The 21172-nt window shown below is 41.5% G+C and overlaps 1 protein-coding gene across 1 annotated transcript in view; it reads right to left on the reverse strand.

Annotated features, from left to right (window-relative positions):
• Positions 1–21172, reverse strand: part of SLC25A26 (solute carrier family 25 member 26) — an 87388-nt gene that overhangs the window by 17950 nt on the left and 48266 nt on the right. The window contains exon 6 of the mRNA XM_054387375.1: positions 8367–8411. Coding sequence (XP_054243350.1) covers positions 8367–8411 — 45 coding nt within the window. The remainder of the gene's footprint in view (positions 1–8366; positions 8412–21172) is intronic.

Below are 21172 nucleotides of genomic sequence, written 5' to 3' on the forward strand. Positions count from 1 at the left end.
GGAAGCCCTGCAACTATGCTGCTTTTCTACGTGAAACAAACTGGGAATTACAAGCAACACAACTGCAATAATTGGATCAGCCTGGTTTTCCCAGCTCCTACCTGCTGACACTGTGCTCCTCCTGCAGAAGGCTGCAGGAGATAACGGGACCTTTCCAGGGCAATACCCATTCCCACTAGCATTCACAGCCTAGGAAAGCAAAATGACAAGGAGCACATTACATGAAAGCAGGCCGCCATGCCAAGCCTGTGTCATGTGTATTCTATTAAGCTGAAGGCTGAATAGAAGACTTTGTTTTCCACTTCAAAGGACCCCATCCCAATCTCTTGCTCTTCCCTTATGAATAACAAATTGGAAATAAATCTTCTGGCTGAAGCTCATGGAAACTCGTACGGTTGGGGCCCTCTGCAGCTTCCCAGCTCAATCACATGCTAATTCTTTTTGTAAACACTTTTCTGTGATATATATGTAAATCTCACTGTGCATTGCTGCACCATGTAAAGCAATACAGCAGGCATGTCCTCAAGGGAAGGGACACAGTGGGAAGCCTGAATGCAGATTTCCAATTATTCACAGGGATAATGTTCACAGAGAAGGGTCAAGTTTTAGATGGGAGCAGAGCCTTGCTTTTCTTCCTAGCGATCCCATTTCATACTGCCCTATAGGCCAGTGTCCTCTACTTCTCACCACAAATGTTATTCAGTTCTTTTGATACTGCGAACACAAGGACACCCCATTTTGCTGGGCAGAAGGTATACCAGGAAAGTCACCCTTAGGATATCCCAAAAGCCTTGCAGTCTTAAAAAGAAAGAAAAAAGGAAAAGATTGCCACAGTCTTTAAATACAAGGGGGAAGTATATAGTGCCTACAAATAAAGGCTCCTCACATGTCTTGGACACCTGGCATCCAGATGGCAAATAACCTTTGCCTGTCTCCCACAACTCCTTACCTGTGCATGCCTGTCACTTCTGCCATACATTTGTGGTAAAAGTTTAGGGCAGAAATCATCTGTCAGCTTTGTGCTTTCTATGTATTTAGGCCTTGACTACATTCAGGACACCTAAGCTATGGTGATCCTGGGAGAGGGCAACATTTGCATCTCTCAAACCTGATGACCCAGACCAACACTCTAAATGCTGCAGGAAACATCCCAAAGAATGACACATCTCTGCTATTTGGGCACTAAAGGGCAAACAGATCTCATGGCATACACCAAACTTGAGGTCTGCAGCTGAGTAAATACCACAATTCACTCCGCTGATAAGCATCTGCAGTATTTCTGCATGCCCCTCTGTTCAAGGCAGTGTTCAACTTCAAGAAAACAGAGGGGAGAAAAATCTCTCCGAATTAATCACATGAAGTTGTGTGTTTGTGCAGTCCTGCAGACCGAGGAAAGAAAAGCAATTTTCACATTTGCCTTTGCTACTAGGTATTTTACATGTAACGTGGCATTCTGCATGGCTGAGCCTTACAGATGCATGGCACATTAGTAACAGGAGAAACAAAAAGAAAAAAACAAACAAACAAAGAAAATCAAACTGATTGCAGTTTCTATACGTGAAGTCAAACACAGAGCAATGAGCCAAACGTCCTCCCCAGTGAATTTTTATGTACATATGTGCAGCATATGTGCAAGTACATGTGTATATTATCTTGCAGAAAACATGCAAGCCTAAACATGGGGAAAATTCGATGGTCTAAGTTTACCATTGACATAAACCCTGCAAGTCCATTTACACTAATGGAGATGCACTCACTTATGCCAGTATTGAATTTGGCCCTAGAATGAAACCCATCCAAATCCTAGATAAATTGAAAGAGAACAAAAGTTGGCCTACATGCAACAGCATATTTTTTATGTTAAAAGCATTTCATTCTCTTTTCCTCCCCATATAATACTGCATTGATGCCTGTGACCCATTTGGTTGTAAAATCAAAATGGATGTGCTAAAAGCCTGGTTAAAGAAAATGTCTTCAGAACAGTATTCCCATGGCAAGGCAGAACATAATATGCTGGCTATGCTCAGTTTCCATCACACGAAGGGCCATGTATGTGCCTGGGGAGGAAAACGCACTTCTGAAAAATCACTTTGAAGTTAGAATGGCTTTCCTTGAGCATTGGCACTGCTACTACCTGCTAGTAACTCTCAGCTTCATACAGGCTTGTGTGAATAAATTACATGAAAGAATGACATGAATCTTCTAAGGTTTTCCATCAAGAAGCCAGTGTCAGAATGCAACGGTGAACCCTTCGCATTGCTTAATTCTATATTCTACCAGATGTCACTGGCAAGCGCAGAGTCTTCTAGAGAACTGCTTGTGGTTGAGACATGGCCAAGAGCATCACAATCTGGCTCTGTATCTACAGACTGCATGAGTCCTGTTTTACTTCTGCCCTCTTAAGTGCTGCATTGATGATCCCAAACCATCTGACTTTCTCAAAACGTGTCTGCAGTACTGTAAGTAAAGATTGCATTTGTTTCTGTCTCTTTGGTGCAGATGGCGTGTAACATTCCTTCGACTGTGCTTCAAGACTGTGTGAATGACACTTATTGTGACACTAATAAAGCCAGGGCTGTTTGCTGAACAGCTGTTGGGTACATTATTCTTTTGTGAGAAAAATGCAGCCGTTATGCTAATGGCATGCACACGCCGCATCGGCCGCGAGTTACATCACGCCTCGGAACGCTGCCGTGGAAATCTGTTTTCCTGATACAGCACCTAAGCAAATGGCAGACACGTTAGTGCTATTTAACGATTAGGACTTAATCCCTAAATCAGCCCCAGCGTTACTCAGAGAGGGAGTGAAGCATGGTAGAACACTTACTGCGCTGCCTGTGAGGAAATGGGTTTAAAGCTAGGCCTGGATTTCATTTACTCTTGACTTAAATGCAGCTGAGCGCAGCAGAAAAGAAATACTAGACTGCTTCTCCAGGAAAAAAGGAAAGCTGTCACCTACCTACAGAGTGGGGAAAAAGACGTTTTAGGCTCAGTTTGGCTACATTCCTCTGTTTTCTCCTTACCCTGTTAAATAGCAACAGATTCAATTGTAAATTTTAGGAGGGAAATAGCATGTGGTTTATTGTTTCAATGGTGGAGTTATAAACACGTATTACTGCTGAGAACTCCAGCTGCCTGGGCAGAAGCATTCTGTAAACCTTTCATTCTTATTAACTTTAAAAATCAGGTGCAATGAGCTCAAACCATGATTAGAGTCCTCACTCTCCATGGAAACCCACCAAGCAATCTTTGCACAGCATGCTTCAAGGTACATCTCAAAGGTACCTCTGCACTAACGCTACAAGCAAAGCTGAGCCCACTCTAAAACCAGGGTTGTTCACACCCCATACTGCCTATACCAGCCCCTAAAAGCTGAGTTCTCTGAAGAGGGGAACCAGCAGAACTAAGCAAACAAGTACATGTGCCAAGGCCTTTATGCAGATCTACAGTTAAGTTCACCATCAGATTCCCAAGTACTGTTCTTCTCAACACAAGTGCTGTGTGCCCAGGCTTACAGATGAACCTAGACAGAAAACAAGGGACCTAAGGAAATATAAACCCAATCCTAAGCCTGCTCTCCATTGTTGACAAAAACCACTTTAGGAACAACATGGGGAATCTCTGTTACAACACAACCAACCTTCTGATACCATTTATCTTCACAGGGGAACAGCTGAACTGTCTCCATCCTCTCTACTAAGGTGCTTTGGTAATCTCAAAGGGTGTAAACGTGTCTGTGCATACTCTTCAAACCTTTCTCTTCTCTTGAAGCCATCAAACCACTCCTCTGCTATTGAGGTTCTTCCACCACTATCATATGCCCATCCTAGTCATTATAAAATCCCACAATACAAAGCTACCCATGTATCTCAGTTCCCTGTCTCCAGCCATTGCCTCTAAAGGTTCAGCCAAGTATCTCTTGGTTAAACACCTGTTAATTTGAAAGACTTACAGACCTGAGATAATTACCCCATTGCTAATGCCAGTAACAAAACACACGAGCTCACTACAGCTGCACAAAGTCTAAGACCTCCAGGTTCTGCCCAGCCACAAGACAGAGAGAAGTCTTGCCCCTGCTGAGGGTGCTAGAAGAGGCAGCACATCACCCTGAGCATGGTCAGTCTGAGATTCTTATCTTTCATTACAGGTCCTGGGCCAGGACAGACAGCTAGTCCTCCCAAAGAGGCTGTGTGTGCAAAAGCAGGACTTGCTGGCACACAGGGTCTGAAGGGTGAAGTCAGCTGAGTCATAGCAATGTCCAAGTGCCTCATCTCAGAATCAGACATGTCTAATAGACAAAAGGTTCCCAGGACAGTAGGCTTGTTTTCCCTCCTTAAAAAAATATAATCAACCACACAATCCCCCCCTTATTTTTCAAGTCTACTCATTTGAGACCTATGTCCTCCTGTCCTGCCTGTTCCTTTCCTCCTCACTTGCTACCAGAGCCTTTTCTCTAGACATACAATACATTTGGTCTATAAAGAGAGCATTCTCCATGTACAGCTGCACTGGAGAAACTCTCAGGGGCTCTGAAGTGCAGCCAACATGCAGAAATATAAAACCCAGGAGGACTGAGTCTTATTTCACCTGAGAGAGGTTTATCTTACACACAGCACCGTTCTCCAGGGGACCTGGCCATTTCCACTCAGACATAAAAAGCAGGCATTATTGACAAGATGTTGCAGGACTCAAACCTAACCAGAGACTCTTGGGTTTTTTTTCTTTAAGCTCTATTTTGTTGAAAAAAAAAAAAAAAAACAACAAAACCCTGATGCCCTGTAATTCTGCAATATCCCCACAGCACAAGTTAAACGGGTCTTTTTTTCTCAATTAGGTCTAAAAAAGAAAATATATGGATTAAAATGCCACAAGAAACAAATGATACATTATCTGTGTGCTGTTGGTAGGTACTCAGATATGATTAGATGTGCTGAATAGAAGCCCTTAACAGAGCAGTATAAAAAGGTAATACAGAAGGGTTGAGCTCCATACTGCTACAGTTATCTGAGTGTAGACTACATACCCCTGTCAGCAGGCTGAAAGCAAGAAACTTGCACTAGACTCCCTGTAACCCACAACAATTTCATGCCAAATACACAGCCCTGTAATTTGAAATTTCCACAATTAAGAACATACATATAGCATTTCCAAAGCAAGTTACAGAGGCACCCTGGAAATTCCAGGGCAGCATACTAGGGTACTGTATCTTACAACATTATTCCAAAACTTGAACTGATACAGAAGGCAGAGTTTTGCTGGCGTTTGGGAAGCCCACCACATCTATGCTCTGCAGCCTTTCTTCATGGCTAGCTGGCTTTGAGATGGGATCAGAAGCATTAGCTACACCTAAAAGAACCTAAATCTGAACAAGCTGCTACAGTGGTAATCAGCCATGGTGCTCCTCTGAGGGTTGGTGTAGCAGAGAGGGAATGAGATTTGCAATGCCTCTTCTTTCCCTGAATTCTGAAAAGAATTCAAAATTTTTTTAGCTGTAAGGCTTGACCTAAAAAGACAGAGAAGCACTATGCTAACTCACCCTAGTAGAGAATTGCAATGTCTGCCTGAAATCTGATACACCACAGCACAGTTTCCTTCTCCCCTTTGGTTTTTATCAATATTCTGTGCCTAAAACAAAACGTGGAAGAATTGGGACGAGAAAAGACATTAAGCATGAATTATAACAGGGGATGTTACCTACTTCCAAAAAAAGAGAGGAACAGGGTTTTTTCCCACTAAAATCACCATAATTTCTTTACTGTTGTTTCTTGAGACACTATGAACTAAGAAAGGAGTCTTTTAACCATTTTTAATTGAATCATTAATTGATCATTAACTGAATAAAATGAAGCAGTATTAATTTCTTGCTAATTACTGCAATATCCCCTTTGCCAGCACCCATGGTGTAGGTAATGTTATAGTTCAGTAATCTATACAATGCACTCTCTTCTTCTGACTTAGTTTACCACACACAGGACAGCTGCTCTACATTCACAGACAGAAGAAAACTGTGTGTAAACTATGTGGCAAAAGCCCCCTGGAAGCATAAAGAATAACCAGAGCAGTTTGGAGGAAAGGAGACAGAGAGAGTGGGATATAAACCCACCTGATTCTACCTCTGACAAACCTTTATTAGGCTTCTGTAAGCTCAACATCCTGCTGCTGGCTGCAGCCAGCACGTATGTGAAGGAAAAGGAAATTCTCCTCTTCCTCCATTTGCCTTGCTAACTGCTCTTTAAAGTGGAAAGGTATTTCCCCTCATTTTTATGGTGATTAGCTTCTTCAGTGAATTGTAAGACTAAGTCTAACTTCCATCAGTTTACGTAACATTGTGACTAATGGTTTTAAAAGTGACACAGCCTACAGCACTTGTCCTGTTCTCCTCTGCAAGAGGAACCATGCGCATCAGATGCAACTGCTCCTGTGTTTACTTTCTCAAGTAATCCCATTAACACAGCACAGAGTAGTCCCTCAGACATTACCTCAGTGATTCCTCTCTGTTCAGGCTGCATGCCATTTGTGTCTTGTCCTCTGTACTCCTATCTCTTCTTAATGACTGTCTCTTCATGCACCCGTGAGAAGCCCCAGCCTGAATCATACTCCTGTTGATGCTACTGGCTACATCCAGCCTGTTGATGGGATCATGGTGTCTTTAGTCCTTTGTTGTACTGTCAGGACAATTTTTTTTAAGAGCTTAATTCAGATAAACAAAACATATTTTGCTTTCACTGCCTGGCCTTTGATGTGACAAATCTTGAGCTCTCTCTATGTGCTAAGCTAAAGTGATTGGAAAATGCCAGACTGAGTTTTGTAGATTTCTAGTCCTGGGTTCCACGGTCAGAAGAATGCATGGCAATAGATTCATGCACAAATTGACCCAGTTTGTGGGTCACTGACCTCTTTAGATTAAATGTGATGACTCACTCCTATAGTTAGCTAAATTCCAACTGGCTTCTTTAAAGCTTGCAATCTAAACACTATGTTTTATTGTCACAGCTATGCAGGCATTAGTTGAAACTTTGCATTCTGAAAACATCTACACAAGGTTGCTGGTTTCCATGGTTTTGGCAAGAACACTGCAGGATTCTCTCTTTAAGCATTGCCACCTCTTGCTCCCAAACACAACCGCTGCACTAACGATTAGCAGGCAAGCCAGCATCGCTGCTGAAGAGTTTACAGAAAGCCATTCCTAGACACTGGCAGGGAAACAGACTCCTAATAAGGCAGCCAAAGCTACCCTGAGCAATGGGATGATACCCAGACACTGCACTAGGCTGGAGTTCATGACCTACCTACAGAAACCTCTACAAAACACAGCTCTGTTCTGTGAAAGCTCCTGATGGATTTCATGCTGCTCCTGCCTGTGGAATCCCCTTTATATTTGAATCCCTGAAGCCTCTAGATGAAAGCATTCACTCTGTGGGTTTGTGCCCTCCAGAACAATCCAAACTACAGACACAGCAAGCAGACAAGCTATTCTCCCAACTCAGCATTCAAGGCCCAAGGAGAACATAAGTCTTGCTCCTTAAATACAGTCAGCAAGGGGTAAGGAAGATCACTAGCTCCCACCTTTCCAGTACCTCTGCCCAGTTTGTGTCTCAGTGTTCCTAAGTCCAGCACCCTTATCAAGTAAAAAGCTACTCTCTCTCCACCTCCTCTCTTATAAATACTGTATTTGCTACAACACTTTTAATGATTTGCAATAATTTTCTGTGCTTCCAACAAAGCAGCATCTCTAAGCACCTGAAAAACCCTTTCCTTCATCTTTTGCATTGAGTTAAAGCAAAAACAGAGGGATGGTGAAACTTCATCTTTGAATCCAACCCTATGCTCAAAAATCTGTCCAGCTGGTGGGAGAACACTACATCATTCTGAAAGACTGCACTAGTAAAGCATCATCCATTGACACCTTTAAATAAAGTACACTCAGCCAACCAAAACAGCCTGTCAGTGATGCACTGAGAATCTCTCCCTGCATACCAAACCAGACTCAATCAGTTTTTTTCTCTACCATTCACAATTTCTGCAAAGAGTAAAATGCTAAAACGATTAAAATAAAATAAAAATATGTCAAACAATGTAGGACAGTTCCCACTTCTCCTTAATCAGTAGAAAAAGCTAGTGCAGAAGATAAGATTTCTGGCATGTTAAGGAGTAAAATTTAGACTGCATGCCACTTCTCAGTGGTTAGATATTCCCTGTTTTTTCAAATATTCAGGCAAGTTATCTCCACATGCACAGGTAGGTTGGTACATCCATACTGGTTCTTGGACATGCCCATAAATGTGATGCTCGAGGTAGGTAAGTTACCATGGAAAGCCTTTGCAAAATGCCTTAAGCTTACATTTCTATCACTAACAAAGACTTACCTTTAAGGACTCCCAGAGGGGAAATTGTACCAGAGAGAAAGGAATCTGGAGAGGTGACGAAAGGAGAAAAAAAAAAAAACAACATAATGTTACAAAAGCAAATTAGGTTGGCATGTTCCTCAACTGACTAAATTAGTAACAGTTATTGTTCATCCAGTGAACTGCAACTTATTACATTTACAAATCTTTACGGACACTTTATGTACGCTGCCATTAAATGACTGGTTTCACTAGAGCAGTTTTACTTTGTTTATCACATTCCCTGCAGAGAGGTTAATGTATTGTTACCAGGGTGGCCTAGAGGAGCAATAAGCAGTATGATCTAGTGCAGGGACATACTTGGTTTGATGCTCAGCCAAGAAAGCCATAAGGATGGTTCAAGAAACACTTTCCTGAGGCCAGGAACACAGCCTGGCAACAACAAAAAAAAAATCTTCAATACACAGCCTCACAAATGCTGAGCTGAACAACGTTGTGCTCCAACCAGGACTTTGCAGTTGGGCATCAGCGACAGAAACTTTCCTTAACTTTCCTCCCAGTGATCTCACATTAACAAGCTCCATTAAGAATTAAAAACAGGTTAGGAAGAGCTACCACAACGCAACTGAAACCCATCGGAAAAGCTTGGCGATTCTCTTCTTAGCACCTGTAACGAGAGTTTTTTTCTGTGCAGCAACAGCCTGTATCTCCATCTAGGCTCATTAGTGCTGTCATGAGCCCCTAGCAGTACATGTGCATTTCCAGCTCCTTTACATAATTTTGCCCTGATAAATGCCTTGTGATCAACTCTCAACACATGAGGTAAAAAGCAAACATACCCCTCTGTTAGCTCTGTAGGCTGGGCAGGGCTAACACGTGCAGTCAGTCAGTTTTCATCATGCACAGCGTAATTCTTTGCAACAAGAGACATCGTTTTCCAAGATAATTCCTTCCCTTACAGCTTCTTCGTCCTCTGCTAAGTTCTGGCTCTTCCACCACTCTGACAAACCCTGCCCAACATCCACTTCTAGAACTGACCTTGCTTTTGTCAGCTCCAAGTCCCAGTATGTGTCTCAGGTCATCTTAGAGAAAGGGGTGTCTATGAAAATACTACCCTGTGCTAGAACTGCCCTACAGCTGTACCTGCAGGTCTGCTTTGCCCCTTCCTAAAAGCTTTTAGAGTTATCTCCTCCACTTTAACATCTGGTCAGCCCCAGTTTCAAATCTTCTTCCAAGTATCTATTTTCTTCTTCTACTCTTGCCTTCCCTCCCCAGACAACACAGATGCTGGGTTAGCTTTCCCCTAATAAGGCTGATTTTGCAGTTGGCACAGCGTTTTCTCAGTCTCAGAAAGTCCTTATGCAACTTTTGCCACAGAAAGTAGGAGGCATTCAAAACGGGTGACACGTAACCAATACATAAATCTTTGCTCTTTGTAATGTGAGTAATGTCAGGTGAAAAACATTTGCAACTCAAATACAGATGGCTTATTAAATTCAAGTTCAAGCTACACAAAGGAACCTGAAATGCTGCATCCATTCAACAGCACAAGAGTTAAAGAGTATTGTCTGCTTCACTGTGTTACAACTAATGATTAATAAATGAGCCTATTAAGTTAATCTGCCAGGCAAAACTAAGCTTGACAGACACCTGCCACAGAAAATTTGTTATCTATTCAGGCAGGAAATGGGGAGTGAGAAGAAATCAATGTCACTGCTGTACATTGAGCTGACAAACTGAAATCTCAGAGGAAGTTTGTCATCTTGAACAATGAGCAATATCCCTGGTGGCATCTCAGAGCCCCACAAGAAAGGTCAGACATGCCTCTTATTTATCAGGGCCCTGAAACTCTAGTGTAGCAATTAAATTTCATTTTTAATACTGGCTGAAAAAGTACAGCTATTTGACAGTAATGTGTGGTAATATATTTAGGAGAAGAGATATATATACACGCATATACATATGTATCTCCACGTGCTGCTGCATCACTGTTGAACTGGAGTTAAATGACATGATTTCTTTGCAATGTAAAATGAAAAGCAACATAATCTTCTAATATCTAGGCCAAGAAACAGAAAAAGAAACAATACCAACTACATTTGCTTCAAATTTGTTAAAAAAAAAAAAGGAAACACTCTGTATCCAGCTGTACACCAAACAAAACAAGCTTTCAAATATGGTCTCCAAGTTTTGCTTTTTTTAAGTTTGCAAATGAGTGGTAAAATTATGCAGCTGTTAATAAGACAACAAGAGAAGCTCCTAGCTAGAAGCATTTCAAAGAGGAAATCTGTTCATGACTGCTGTTTGATTTTCAGCATTAGTGGTGGGGAGTTCTGGTTTCCCCTTTTCCTGTGCACTCCACAAGATGCTGTGAAGCACAGGATTCCAAAATGCCTGAGAAGATTTCAGATATATTTTGTAGGATCTGCACAGCCACTGGGTTCCCTCCTCTCTAAGATGCCTGCACTAAACAGAATCATAGAATCATTTTGGTTGGAAAAGACCTTTAAGATCATCAAGTCCAACCATTATCTAATTCTACAACATCCAGTACTGAACCAGGTCTCTCAGCACCATGCATCTGCATCTTTTAAACACCTGCAGAGATGGGTAGTCTGTGTAAGTGTTTGAGAACCCTTTCAGTGAAGAAGTTTCTTCTAATAGCCAACCTAAACCTCCCCTCATACTTCAATAGTTTGAAAACTTGCAAAAGCCAAAACAAAACAAGAACTAGGAAGCAAAACCAACAAAACTAAGAGCAGCAGCATGTTTGCCCGCACTAAGAAGGTCCTAATGAGATGTTCTCAATTTCTTACAGTCATCCCTTGGAGCCTGTTTAAGTCAGGAGCCATAAAAACAAACTCCACACAAGCAATTTCATGGGTATTGGAAGGAAAGGGAATCTTGGCTTAGTGTGGATTTGTTTTTTGTCATCAGATTCACTCAGGACAAATAATTTCCAAGCCAGGTTTGGTGATCTTCCCATGACAGGGATCTCAATCACATTTCTTCTCAACGTCTGTTCCACAGCCCATGCTGAAGTTCAGTTCCTATTGCAAGCCTTCCCTCATAGCCCTTTAATCACCTTTATTCTCTCCTCTTGCACACATTTGTGAGACACTTACAGGACATTTCTCTTTGCAGTTGCTGCCTTTCCACCACATTTCCATGCCAGCAGGTCCAAGGGCTGTGCAGGCTCCTGAGCATTCACGTGTGTTTACACCCTGTTTGCATAAGCCTTGTTTTGCTGAGAACAGACTAAATAGGCCATGCCTAAAAGCAGGATTGATACATTCAAAAAGAAATAGTTCTGCAAGGGTAACTCAGCCAGCAATGAGAAAGCCTTTAGATGGCTTATTGCCCTTTAATCCTCTACCACCTCAGACGTGACAAAAACCTTGCAGTCTGGGGTCAGTTCTTAATTTGAGCAATCACAGCTTTTCATTCCTTTTCATATTTGGCTTTTTAAAAGAAAAGCTCTTCAGCAATGAACAGAATCACACCCTGCCAGGCAGCAGTATTTATGCCTGAAATAGGCTAAGGCAACAATAAAAATGTGGTCCACACATGTGGGTAGCTTTCTGCCAGCAAATACGAAACCCTGGCAAGCTCCACCAACCTTTCATTCAATGTTAATACAAAATAGACAGTACCAGTTCATGTGTCTGCCCTAGTGTTATATAATTCTGCTGTTTGTTCAGTCAACACTAATACCAAAAAAGCTCAAAAACCTAAGGGCCCCAGACAGCTGTAAATCATTATTCAGAAATGTTTTAGAGATTAGTGAAATTATCATTTACTCTGGTCCCTGTAGTCCTTAGCACCTGATGCCTAACTTAGTGTAATGAATGTTGCAGAATCATATTTCTACAGCTCAACGTAAGTCCTTTGATACAGAAGGATTTAAAAGGATTATTTCTAATCAGTTACTTCTAGAAATAATTGCAATTCATGTCCAGAGCAACAGATACACACATCTCTTCTTCTAAAACAAATACCAACCCTTCGATGACAGAGCAAAGGTCCTCCCAACAAATACTGAATAATCAAAATAAATGTAAGGAGGAACTTAATGATACTCTTTGTAACTACAACAGAACATTTTAAAGTAACTAAAAATTCACCCATTTACTATCTGATGCTAAATTGTAAGCTGACATTGTCCTGAAAGAAACACAGCAGACAGAGAGCAAGGAGAGTATGCTGAAGGAGTGGTAGAGAAGGAAGGGAGAGGGTGGACACTAAAACAAAAAAAAACAGCCTCATCAGCCCCTTTAGAACTGGGATTCCCTTCCAAATATGAGAATTCTTTCACACAAAGAGGAAACAGATGTCCATGGCTGGAATTTGCATGTGGCTTTATTCTCTTCTAGGATACAATAAAACTACTCTTCTTCTCATCCTCCGAGCTAGAAATTAAACAGTGGCATGTCATGCAGAGTCCAGCTGTGCTTTCTACTTCCAACCTTTATTAGCAATATATTTTAAAAGAAGAAGAAAACAGAGAGAGAGAAAGAAAGAAAGAAAAATTAGAAAAGCATAAGAAATGAAAAACTACGTGGTATGTGTTCTCAAAACAACATAAAACCTACAGATGTTCTTACTAATCTGTGGCACATGTTTGTTTATTCAGGTTTTCTCTGTCTCCAGTTCAGCGTGATTTGCTCTCCAGAAGATCTGTTTTTACAAACAGAGTAAATACTGAAGGAGAGATTGGCACAAACAGCCAGAGGAGGAAACAGGCTCACCTTTCGAAGAGCTTTCTCAATGTCCCTGAAACCGTACCTCTGTTCCAGAAACTCCTCTCACTCATACCTTCACTGTTCTCTCCATTAACAGTATCATAGAATCATAAAATGGCTCAGGTTGGAAGGGACTTTAGAGATCATCTACTCCAACCTCCCCATCACAGGAAGGGATGCCTCTCCACTAGACTCAGCTGCTCAAGGCCTCATTCAATCTGGTGTTGAACATCCCCAGGGAGAAGGCATCCACGTTCTCCCTGGGCAACCTATTCCAGAGTCTCACCACTCTTGCACTGAAGGACTTCTTAAGATCCACTCTAAATCTACTCTCCCTCAACTTCAAACTATTTCTCCTGGTCTCATTGCTAGACACTCTTATAAAGTAGTGGGAGTAAAGGCAATAATTATGAAGAAGATTTTGACAGTACAAATATCACAAAGACCAACAGCAAGAGCATCTGTTCCCTTCAGGGAGAACGTACTGCAGTCATCACAGAGTAGTTCTCAAACTTGTACCTAACCTGGAACTTTGGCATACTTTGACAAGGCTCATGGAGATGCTATCACAGTTAAGTCTGTATTTACAAGGAATAAGTACCACAGTGTCTCCACTGCAGGTGCCAAATGGTTCCTTCTCCATTGCAATTACAAAGACAAATCTAATAACCCATTTCTGAGCATCAAAAACCACACTGCTTTTTCCAAGGATACGTAATGCATAAATTTCAGGAGAACAAGTTTCCCTTTACCTAAGTCTCTTTCACATTCATTTTTTCTGTTTTAATCAGCTTCTTTATAAAAGATTGCTCTTTTCAAGTAGCAGAATAAAACAACCCTGCCTGCCCACTGGGTTTAACATCAGAACCTTCCATTCATAATCACAGTAAATCTGGTTTGGTGTCTTGTCCTCCTAAAATTCTTCACACACTTGCCCAACACAGCTGGATTATGATAAATTGATGTTTAAATTATAAATATACTTTCTCCACAATGGGATTGGAAAAGACAGCATGAAATGAGGTAAGCCTCTCCCCCTGATCATGTCAGGGGTCATGGTAATAGACAACTTTAAATACAGTACAGTAAGAAGACCCATAGTTTTCCCACCATACTGACTAAAGGTGAAGGTATAGAGGGGCTCAGCACAGCCATCATCATCAGTATCCCAAAGCTGACATTGTTGGCTTCTTTTCTTGAAAAGTTTCGATTAATACCACCACCCAGATCCTCCTTGATACATTGCAGACTCCACAAGGAACCTAACAAAGGTAATTTGTAATCTTAACATCATTGAAAGACTGTCAAAGCCATCAGCCAAGTTCCTGCAGCTCCAAGATGAAAGGTATGAGCATGGGTAAGGAATGGACAAGTTTATATGTTATATAAATGATGAAGGGTTTTGTTAATAAACATTGATGCAATTAGAAACAAAGTTCTTCAGGCAAGTATGACAACACTGGTATAGCAATGACCAGAGATTTTTTCTTAGCTCCATTCCTTTACAGACATAGTGAAAGACTAAATTCACATTCAGCACCGTCCTGTAAGACTGCATGAAGCCAAAGAGAGTTGGAACCCCAATGGCAGCTGGGCCGTCACAGGTAGAACTATAAAGCTGCCTTTACAACAAACAACTTTAAACAGTTCTGTGGAGTTGAATGCACGGCTTTACAGCACTGCCAGAGGCAAAGGAACAGCATTTAGGATGATAGAAACACTGGTCTCACTAGCGCCAAGATTATCATTAAAACAAAAGTTTCAGATGATGCACCAGTAGCTACATGAGATAATCAACAATTCTCTCAATTTCAAGCAAATAACATTAACACTATATGAGCTGGGAAACAATTGCAAATGGGAAGAGATACAAAATTCCTGATACATACTCATTATTCTGATTCCAGCATTCAGTAACCCTCAAATACTTGTACCTCGCTTCCTCTATTTTCCCATCCCTAAGCTCAAAGTATTTCCACTTGTCACCTGGCCCATGTGAATGTTTGGAAGTAAATCGCTTTCTGAGACAAAACACTACATGCCACACAGCATTGCTTGATTTGGTTACAAGCCTTTCCCACAGATGGCCTTGGACCTCTGTGGCAGAACTTCACATACAACAGGACATTCTTTTACATGGTACCACACGCTTGTTAGGAAAGAGACGTATAAGGGACATCATGCAGAGATGGATAAATGCAAGGAAAATTCTATCCAGTTTATGATTAAAGAAAAAGTTTTTCTGGAGGGGCAATGCTGATCAGTGAAGAGGAAAGACAGTCAGAGATCCAGCACAACTGTGTGTCCCCAAAACATATGAAAAAGAGAAGCACTGAGGCAGATGCACAAACTCAATGCAGGCTGGATTGATTTAAGAGAGCCTGATGATCACAGAGTCCTAACTTTGCACACAAAAGACACACCATCATTCAGCTATTGGAGGCTCCTTCCACAATCCTATCCACAAAACATATTAACTAACAGCCTCTTAAAAATTTCTTCCTCTTACACTAGCCCCTTACTTTGCTGGAAGGACAGAGAAACTGCTAGAAACTGTACAGTGGAGCCACAGAAGGCAAACCTACTGTACTTTAAACAGCTGCTGGACTGACCGGCCCCCAGTCAGACAAATAATATCCACATTCCCCCATTCCCCAAACAAGCACTGAAGGAGATGCCTGTTTTGCTATTCCTTCTCAAAAACATCAAAAAAAAAAAATCCTTAACAAGAAAATGAATATGCTGACCGACTTGTACATGCTGTTTTCAAGGTGCAGATAAAAATCTTGTAGGGTAAAAGATGAGTTTAACAGCTCTAGAAGAATGAAGGTATTGTTTAACAGGAAGCAGATGTATGTCAGATGGCAAACTCATTAAAGTGTCCCATCGTTAAAGGAAACGGGATAACAACGAGCCATCTGAAAAAACCTGAACTGATCAGGAAATACACAAGCCACAGCTAATCTCCTATTTATTGGTAGGTAATGCCTTTAAGTCATGCACATGCATTGAGTTTAGGACCATGAAGGACTAATCTTTGTTCTCATGAAAAAGAAAAAAAAAAAAAAAAAAAACCACCAACCAACAAAAACACAGGAGCAGAAGTGCAGGGAGCACAGCATTTCTGGAAAACGTCTTCTGAGGAAAAACTCAAACATTTGGAGAAGCTATTACATCAGTTTGTGGGTGCTCCACACACAGAGTTATGTGTGCTGCTGCCTGGGCAGCCTGTCAGTTCACTAACTTTGAAAGCATCTTAATGTACATTTTACAGACATGTAACATTGTAAATATAATTATGAAAATTCCTTATGAAAGGCACCTATCAAGGGAGAGCTTCTAAATGCAAACTTTTAAACTCTAATGAAAGAGGCAAAAATTTATAGTCAGGCAGCAGACTGACAGATTTGCAGTATCACAAACAGTTCCTCAAATGAGAATTTTGCAGATGAGGGATCCTAAGCACAAGGAACTAAACAAGTTTGACTCACAAGGCAGGTGGATGTATGGGAAAGAGTGAGAATGTTGTTTCATCCAGTAAATACTCAATCGAAGAAACTCGACAGCAGTGCAGCTGTAACTGCACTGACAGCAGCAGAGGAACTCTCATCCTCTGAGTAACAGCCACATAAGAAACAGACTGGGAAGAAACGTGCTTCTGCCTTGCTGGATGTATCTCAACCTGTAGCAGTTGTTACAAATGCCTTGTTACAACATTATGATTACAAATAGAATACAGCAGCTCTCACCATAAAAATTAAATACATCTCTCACTAGGAGATTTCTGAGTGTCACTAAAAGAAAATTTCATGGGAAAATCTGTCTCTGCCTTTGCATATGGGCCTGATCCAAAGTTCATTGAAATTGCTGGGAATTTTGTACATGTGGCTTCAATAGCTTCTGGATAAGGACCCATGCTCAAGATGGAGAGCAGAGGAGAGAGCAGATGAAAGGGTTCTAGCATACAATATGAGGATCAACTAATTTGGAGCTTATCATGTCCTACCCAGGGTGCACACATTCAGGTTCCTGGTGGGAGCAGCATCTAGGATGTGCTCTTCTTAATTTCCTAAGCAGGTACTGCTGCAGATTGCCTGCTTGTACACAGGTGTACACAGCAGCCCCACTGATAGCTGCATCTGAACCCAAACCACATACATTTAAAGTCCCAGTAAAGGTAATGCAAGCTGAGCAAATTCTGTGTTACCAAATAGGAACTTCGGTGTTTTGTGGTATTGATAGCCCCGAGTATTTCGCAAGATTATTCCTGCATATTTGCCTGTTGTGGAGAGAAAAAAAAAAAAAAAGCAATCAGGCAAAAAACTAGTGCAAAGCCAACATTAATGGAACAACTACTATAAACCACCAAGTTGAAACTTCATTCTTTGAAGTGCAGAAACCATGCGGCACTGTTTATAGATCTTACACCATTATCTCCATCATGTGGCAGAGAGAAAAAATGCAGATTAATGTCAAATTCAGGAAATGCTCATCATGTAAAGATATTTTGTTTCTTTCACACATGCATATGCACTTAAGTGTACACACATTCAAAATTTGGTGTCTCACAAAACGGGGCACTGCTAAGCTTCCTCTGTCACTTCTATTTTCAGCTATTCAGGATGTTCTGTATCTGCACTGCACACCACAGGTGAAAGAAGAAATCATCTTGTCCTGCAAAGTACTCGCACTCTCACAAGCATTGCCCCAGTGGGTGCCAGTGAAACCATGTGCACAGGGGAAGCTTCAGCAGGTGAGGGTGAGCCTTCATTTAGGTTAGGAAAGACCTCTAACGTCACTGAGTCCAACTATTACAGCAGCTTGACTAGCAAGTCTGTGCAGCTGGCATTAAAGGCCTGATCTTCACAGACTCCTTGAAAGAGTTCACCACGTGTGATCTCCATTGGTGTTAGCTGAATAGGAATTGTTTCTGCAAAGCACTAAAACACATGTCTAATTTCCTCCCTCTTTACAGAGAAGCAGTTAAATACGTCCTTAAGTCCTGCACTGAATAGTCTGACTATCTTGTGTGCCTCAAGTAAGACTGTTTTCTCTCCCTCATCTACCTGTTTTATTTCTTAATGAGCAGCTGCAGTGCTTTAGCCTAACCACAAAACATGGTTTCATAGAAGTCACAAAGTGAAAAGACTTCCCTATGTTACATCAGGGGACCTATGAGCTTGCGACAAGGATCTTTCCTAACTTTTCTGTATTAAACCATGAGCTTTCCTGAACTGCAGCTACAGTTCCACAAACCTTAATCCCATTCTACATTAAGGGACCTAATCTAAAACTCATTAGAGTGAACTGAAAAAAAAAAAATCAGTTCACTTGATCCAGCCTAAAAAGATCAGTGCATGTGATCCAACCTAAACGAACAGTTAGAAAATGCATGTACAGATATGGGAAGGATGGTTGCTTTAGGTTTGTTATTTTATGCTCTGTAATTTTTTTTTTTTGACAGTTTAACCAGTTCTGCAGACTCTGTAACTATTTAAACAGGAAGCCCCCCCGGACCCTGCAGACCTCCCTGCCTATGCAGCTGGAGAGCTGTTCTGCTCCTAATGGAGCATTTCTTCCACCCCCACCCAAAGGTAGCAGCTGTACGATGTGAGGTTGGACAATGTGGGGCCACCTGGGACTTGCTGCCCTCCCAGGTGTGGACTTGCAGGCTTGTCCACAGCAATTGAGCCCCTGGGAAAGCCATCTCGCTGCCTGCATCCCCCAACTTCCTGCCTGTCAGCAAGCTGGGAAAAAGCTTTAGAGGAGGCTGGCTGAATAGGCAAGTGTAGCATGGAGAGAGTAGGGAGGGTTTGCTTCCCTTCAGGCTTTATCCAAGGAGTCTAACTCTGCTTGCAGAATTGCACTGCCATTTTAAGACCAGTGGAAATAAAAGCTGTGACTGTTAATGATTTGTTTCAATTCATGTATGAGGAAGATGCTTTCATCACAAACCTTCGAATTCACTTACATGCCTTTATACGGCCCCTTCCTTTCTGTTTGCCTTGCGGATCTATTGTAACCACACCATTAAACCATAAAACTAAACCAAAACAATTTCACAGAATCGATAAGGTTGGAAAAGACCTCAAGGATCATCAAGTCCAACCTGTAAATCTCTCTCAGCTACCCAGCTTGGACATAAGCAAAGTGTGCCAAACTACAAGAGCATGAGAACAGGATCCAGAGAAACAAGAGTGCTTTGGTGGCAAGAAATAAACAACTGGAACACCCCAGACATACAAATATTTTCACTTGCTCGCCCCAAAAGGCTGCCCACATATCCCAGCTATAGGTTTAGGCTACCTTCAGAGCCTCATGGGAACTGAACTACAGGACACAGCAGCAGCTACCTCTTGTTCTACAAGATCCTGGTTATAGCTGTGATCAGCAAAACAGACACTATTAAGTTGCCTCTTTACCAGTATAAATCATCCCATCCATGCTTCACAAAGCACTTAAGCATGTGCTTAACTTTCACTATTGCTGAATAAGAGCAAGAGCATGCTTTAAGAACATAAAAGACCAGATCCCAACAAGTTCTTAGACTTCATACTCTTCTTTATGCTCCCAATTTCCCATTAATCTAAAAGCTCTTCCAGAGCTGGAGTTGGGCCAAAGTGTTTTGTTGAACTGACGCCTAAACAAAGCTTTCTGCTAATTTGGGGCTGCAACCAATGTGGTGAATGAAGAGAAAAGCCAAAGAAAACAGTTGAAACTTTTCTGTGGGTTACTTTAGATACACAATAAAGAACTCAAAGTGCCCTCAAACACCCAACAAAGTCAAGGTAACAACACAACTGTGGCTCTGCCACAAGATTTTAGCATCACAACCAGCAGTAGAAAAATCCAAGCAGCCAAGGCCCCATGATGGGATCAGATCCCACCATTTCCAGCACACTTCTCTCTCACACAGCAGGTCTGAGCACAGCATCTGTTGCACTGATGATCCCTTTAAGAAACGTATTTCTGTGGAAAACATTGACACCAAAAGGAGAAAGCCAAATTGCACGCCCACTGCAGCATGGTCTCTGAAGAGAAAGGGATGAGAAATGCTGCTCTCACAGCTTTAATTTATTTAAAGGCATCCAGAAGGCTCCACTGAGATGATTTCTTTTCCTCATTGGTTTTGCAGCCATGTCAAATGCCCATCAGAGCCAAGCGGCAGGTTTGCCAATTCCCTGCTGTCATAGGTAGGTTCATAAAGCTCACAGTGCAATGGTTTAAGTTGTGTCACCTGGAATGGACTTTTGTCTGTGATACACAGCAGCAGATGGGATTTACATATATATGATTTGAACCAGTCTGCTCAATTGTTTTCCAGCTGGGAAACAGAAAATCATCAACGAAACAATTTTCACACTAACAAGCGTTACTTGAGAGGAAAGAAAACCAAACACAAAAGTTTTGGTGGGAAAGTACACAAACACTCCCTAATTATGAGAAACTGCTAGAAATTTACCTTTTAAGTATTTTAGTTTCTGGAAAGCATTTCAGTATCTGCTTCAGAAGCCTGCCTTTAGATAGGTCTCAGGACTGGTTTGGTTCCTGCAGCATTTGGATGCCTTATTTTGAGTGCCACTCACAGACTTTGTAACATGTGCATGATGCTCATTTCACATAGAGATTGACTGGGATGTATCTGCCCAAATTAGCACAATAAAATTGAGAGGCAGCATCTGAAGAAACAAACACTGACTCTGATCAAAGACATGGCATCCCTGATGTTACACAGCACAGAGCTGGACTCAAAGCACCGGACAAGAGGCAGTGCAGTAAAGTAAAATTAGCAAGTAAGTTAAGGACCAAAGAGAAAAGGAAAGAAAGCAACACTATTGCCAATGCCTTTTCTAGTGCAATGTTCATAACCTTTTGGATGTATAGTATATCCAGGTGACTTAAACTAGGATTTTTTTCTAAGGAGATTAGCAAGCTATCCATTGCAAATTTCCATAATGGTTCAACCTCAAGGCATTTTAATTACATTTTTCATTTACCTTACCTGGGATTTTCTAATTTAAGCCAGAATACTTTCTTCACTACTAACACAATTTGTATCTCAGCACAAGTACTAATAAATCACTC

This window comes from Indicator indicator, chromosome 15, assembly GCF_027791375.1.
Source record: "Indicator indicator isolate 239-I01 chromosome 15, UM_Iind_1.1, whole genome shotgun sequence".
NCBI lineage: Eukaryota > Metazoa > Chordata > Aves > Piciformes > Indicatoridae > Indicator > Indicator indicator.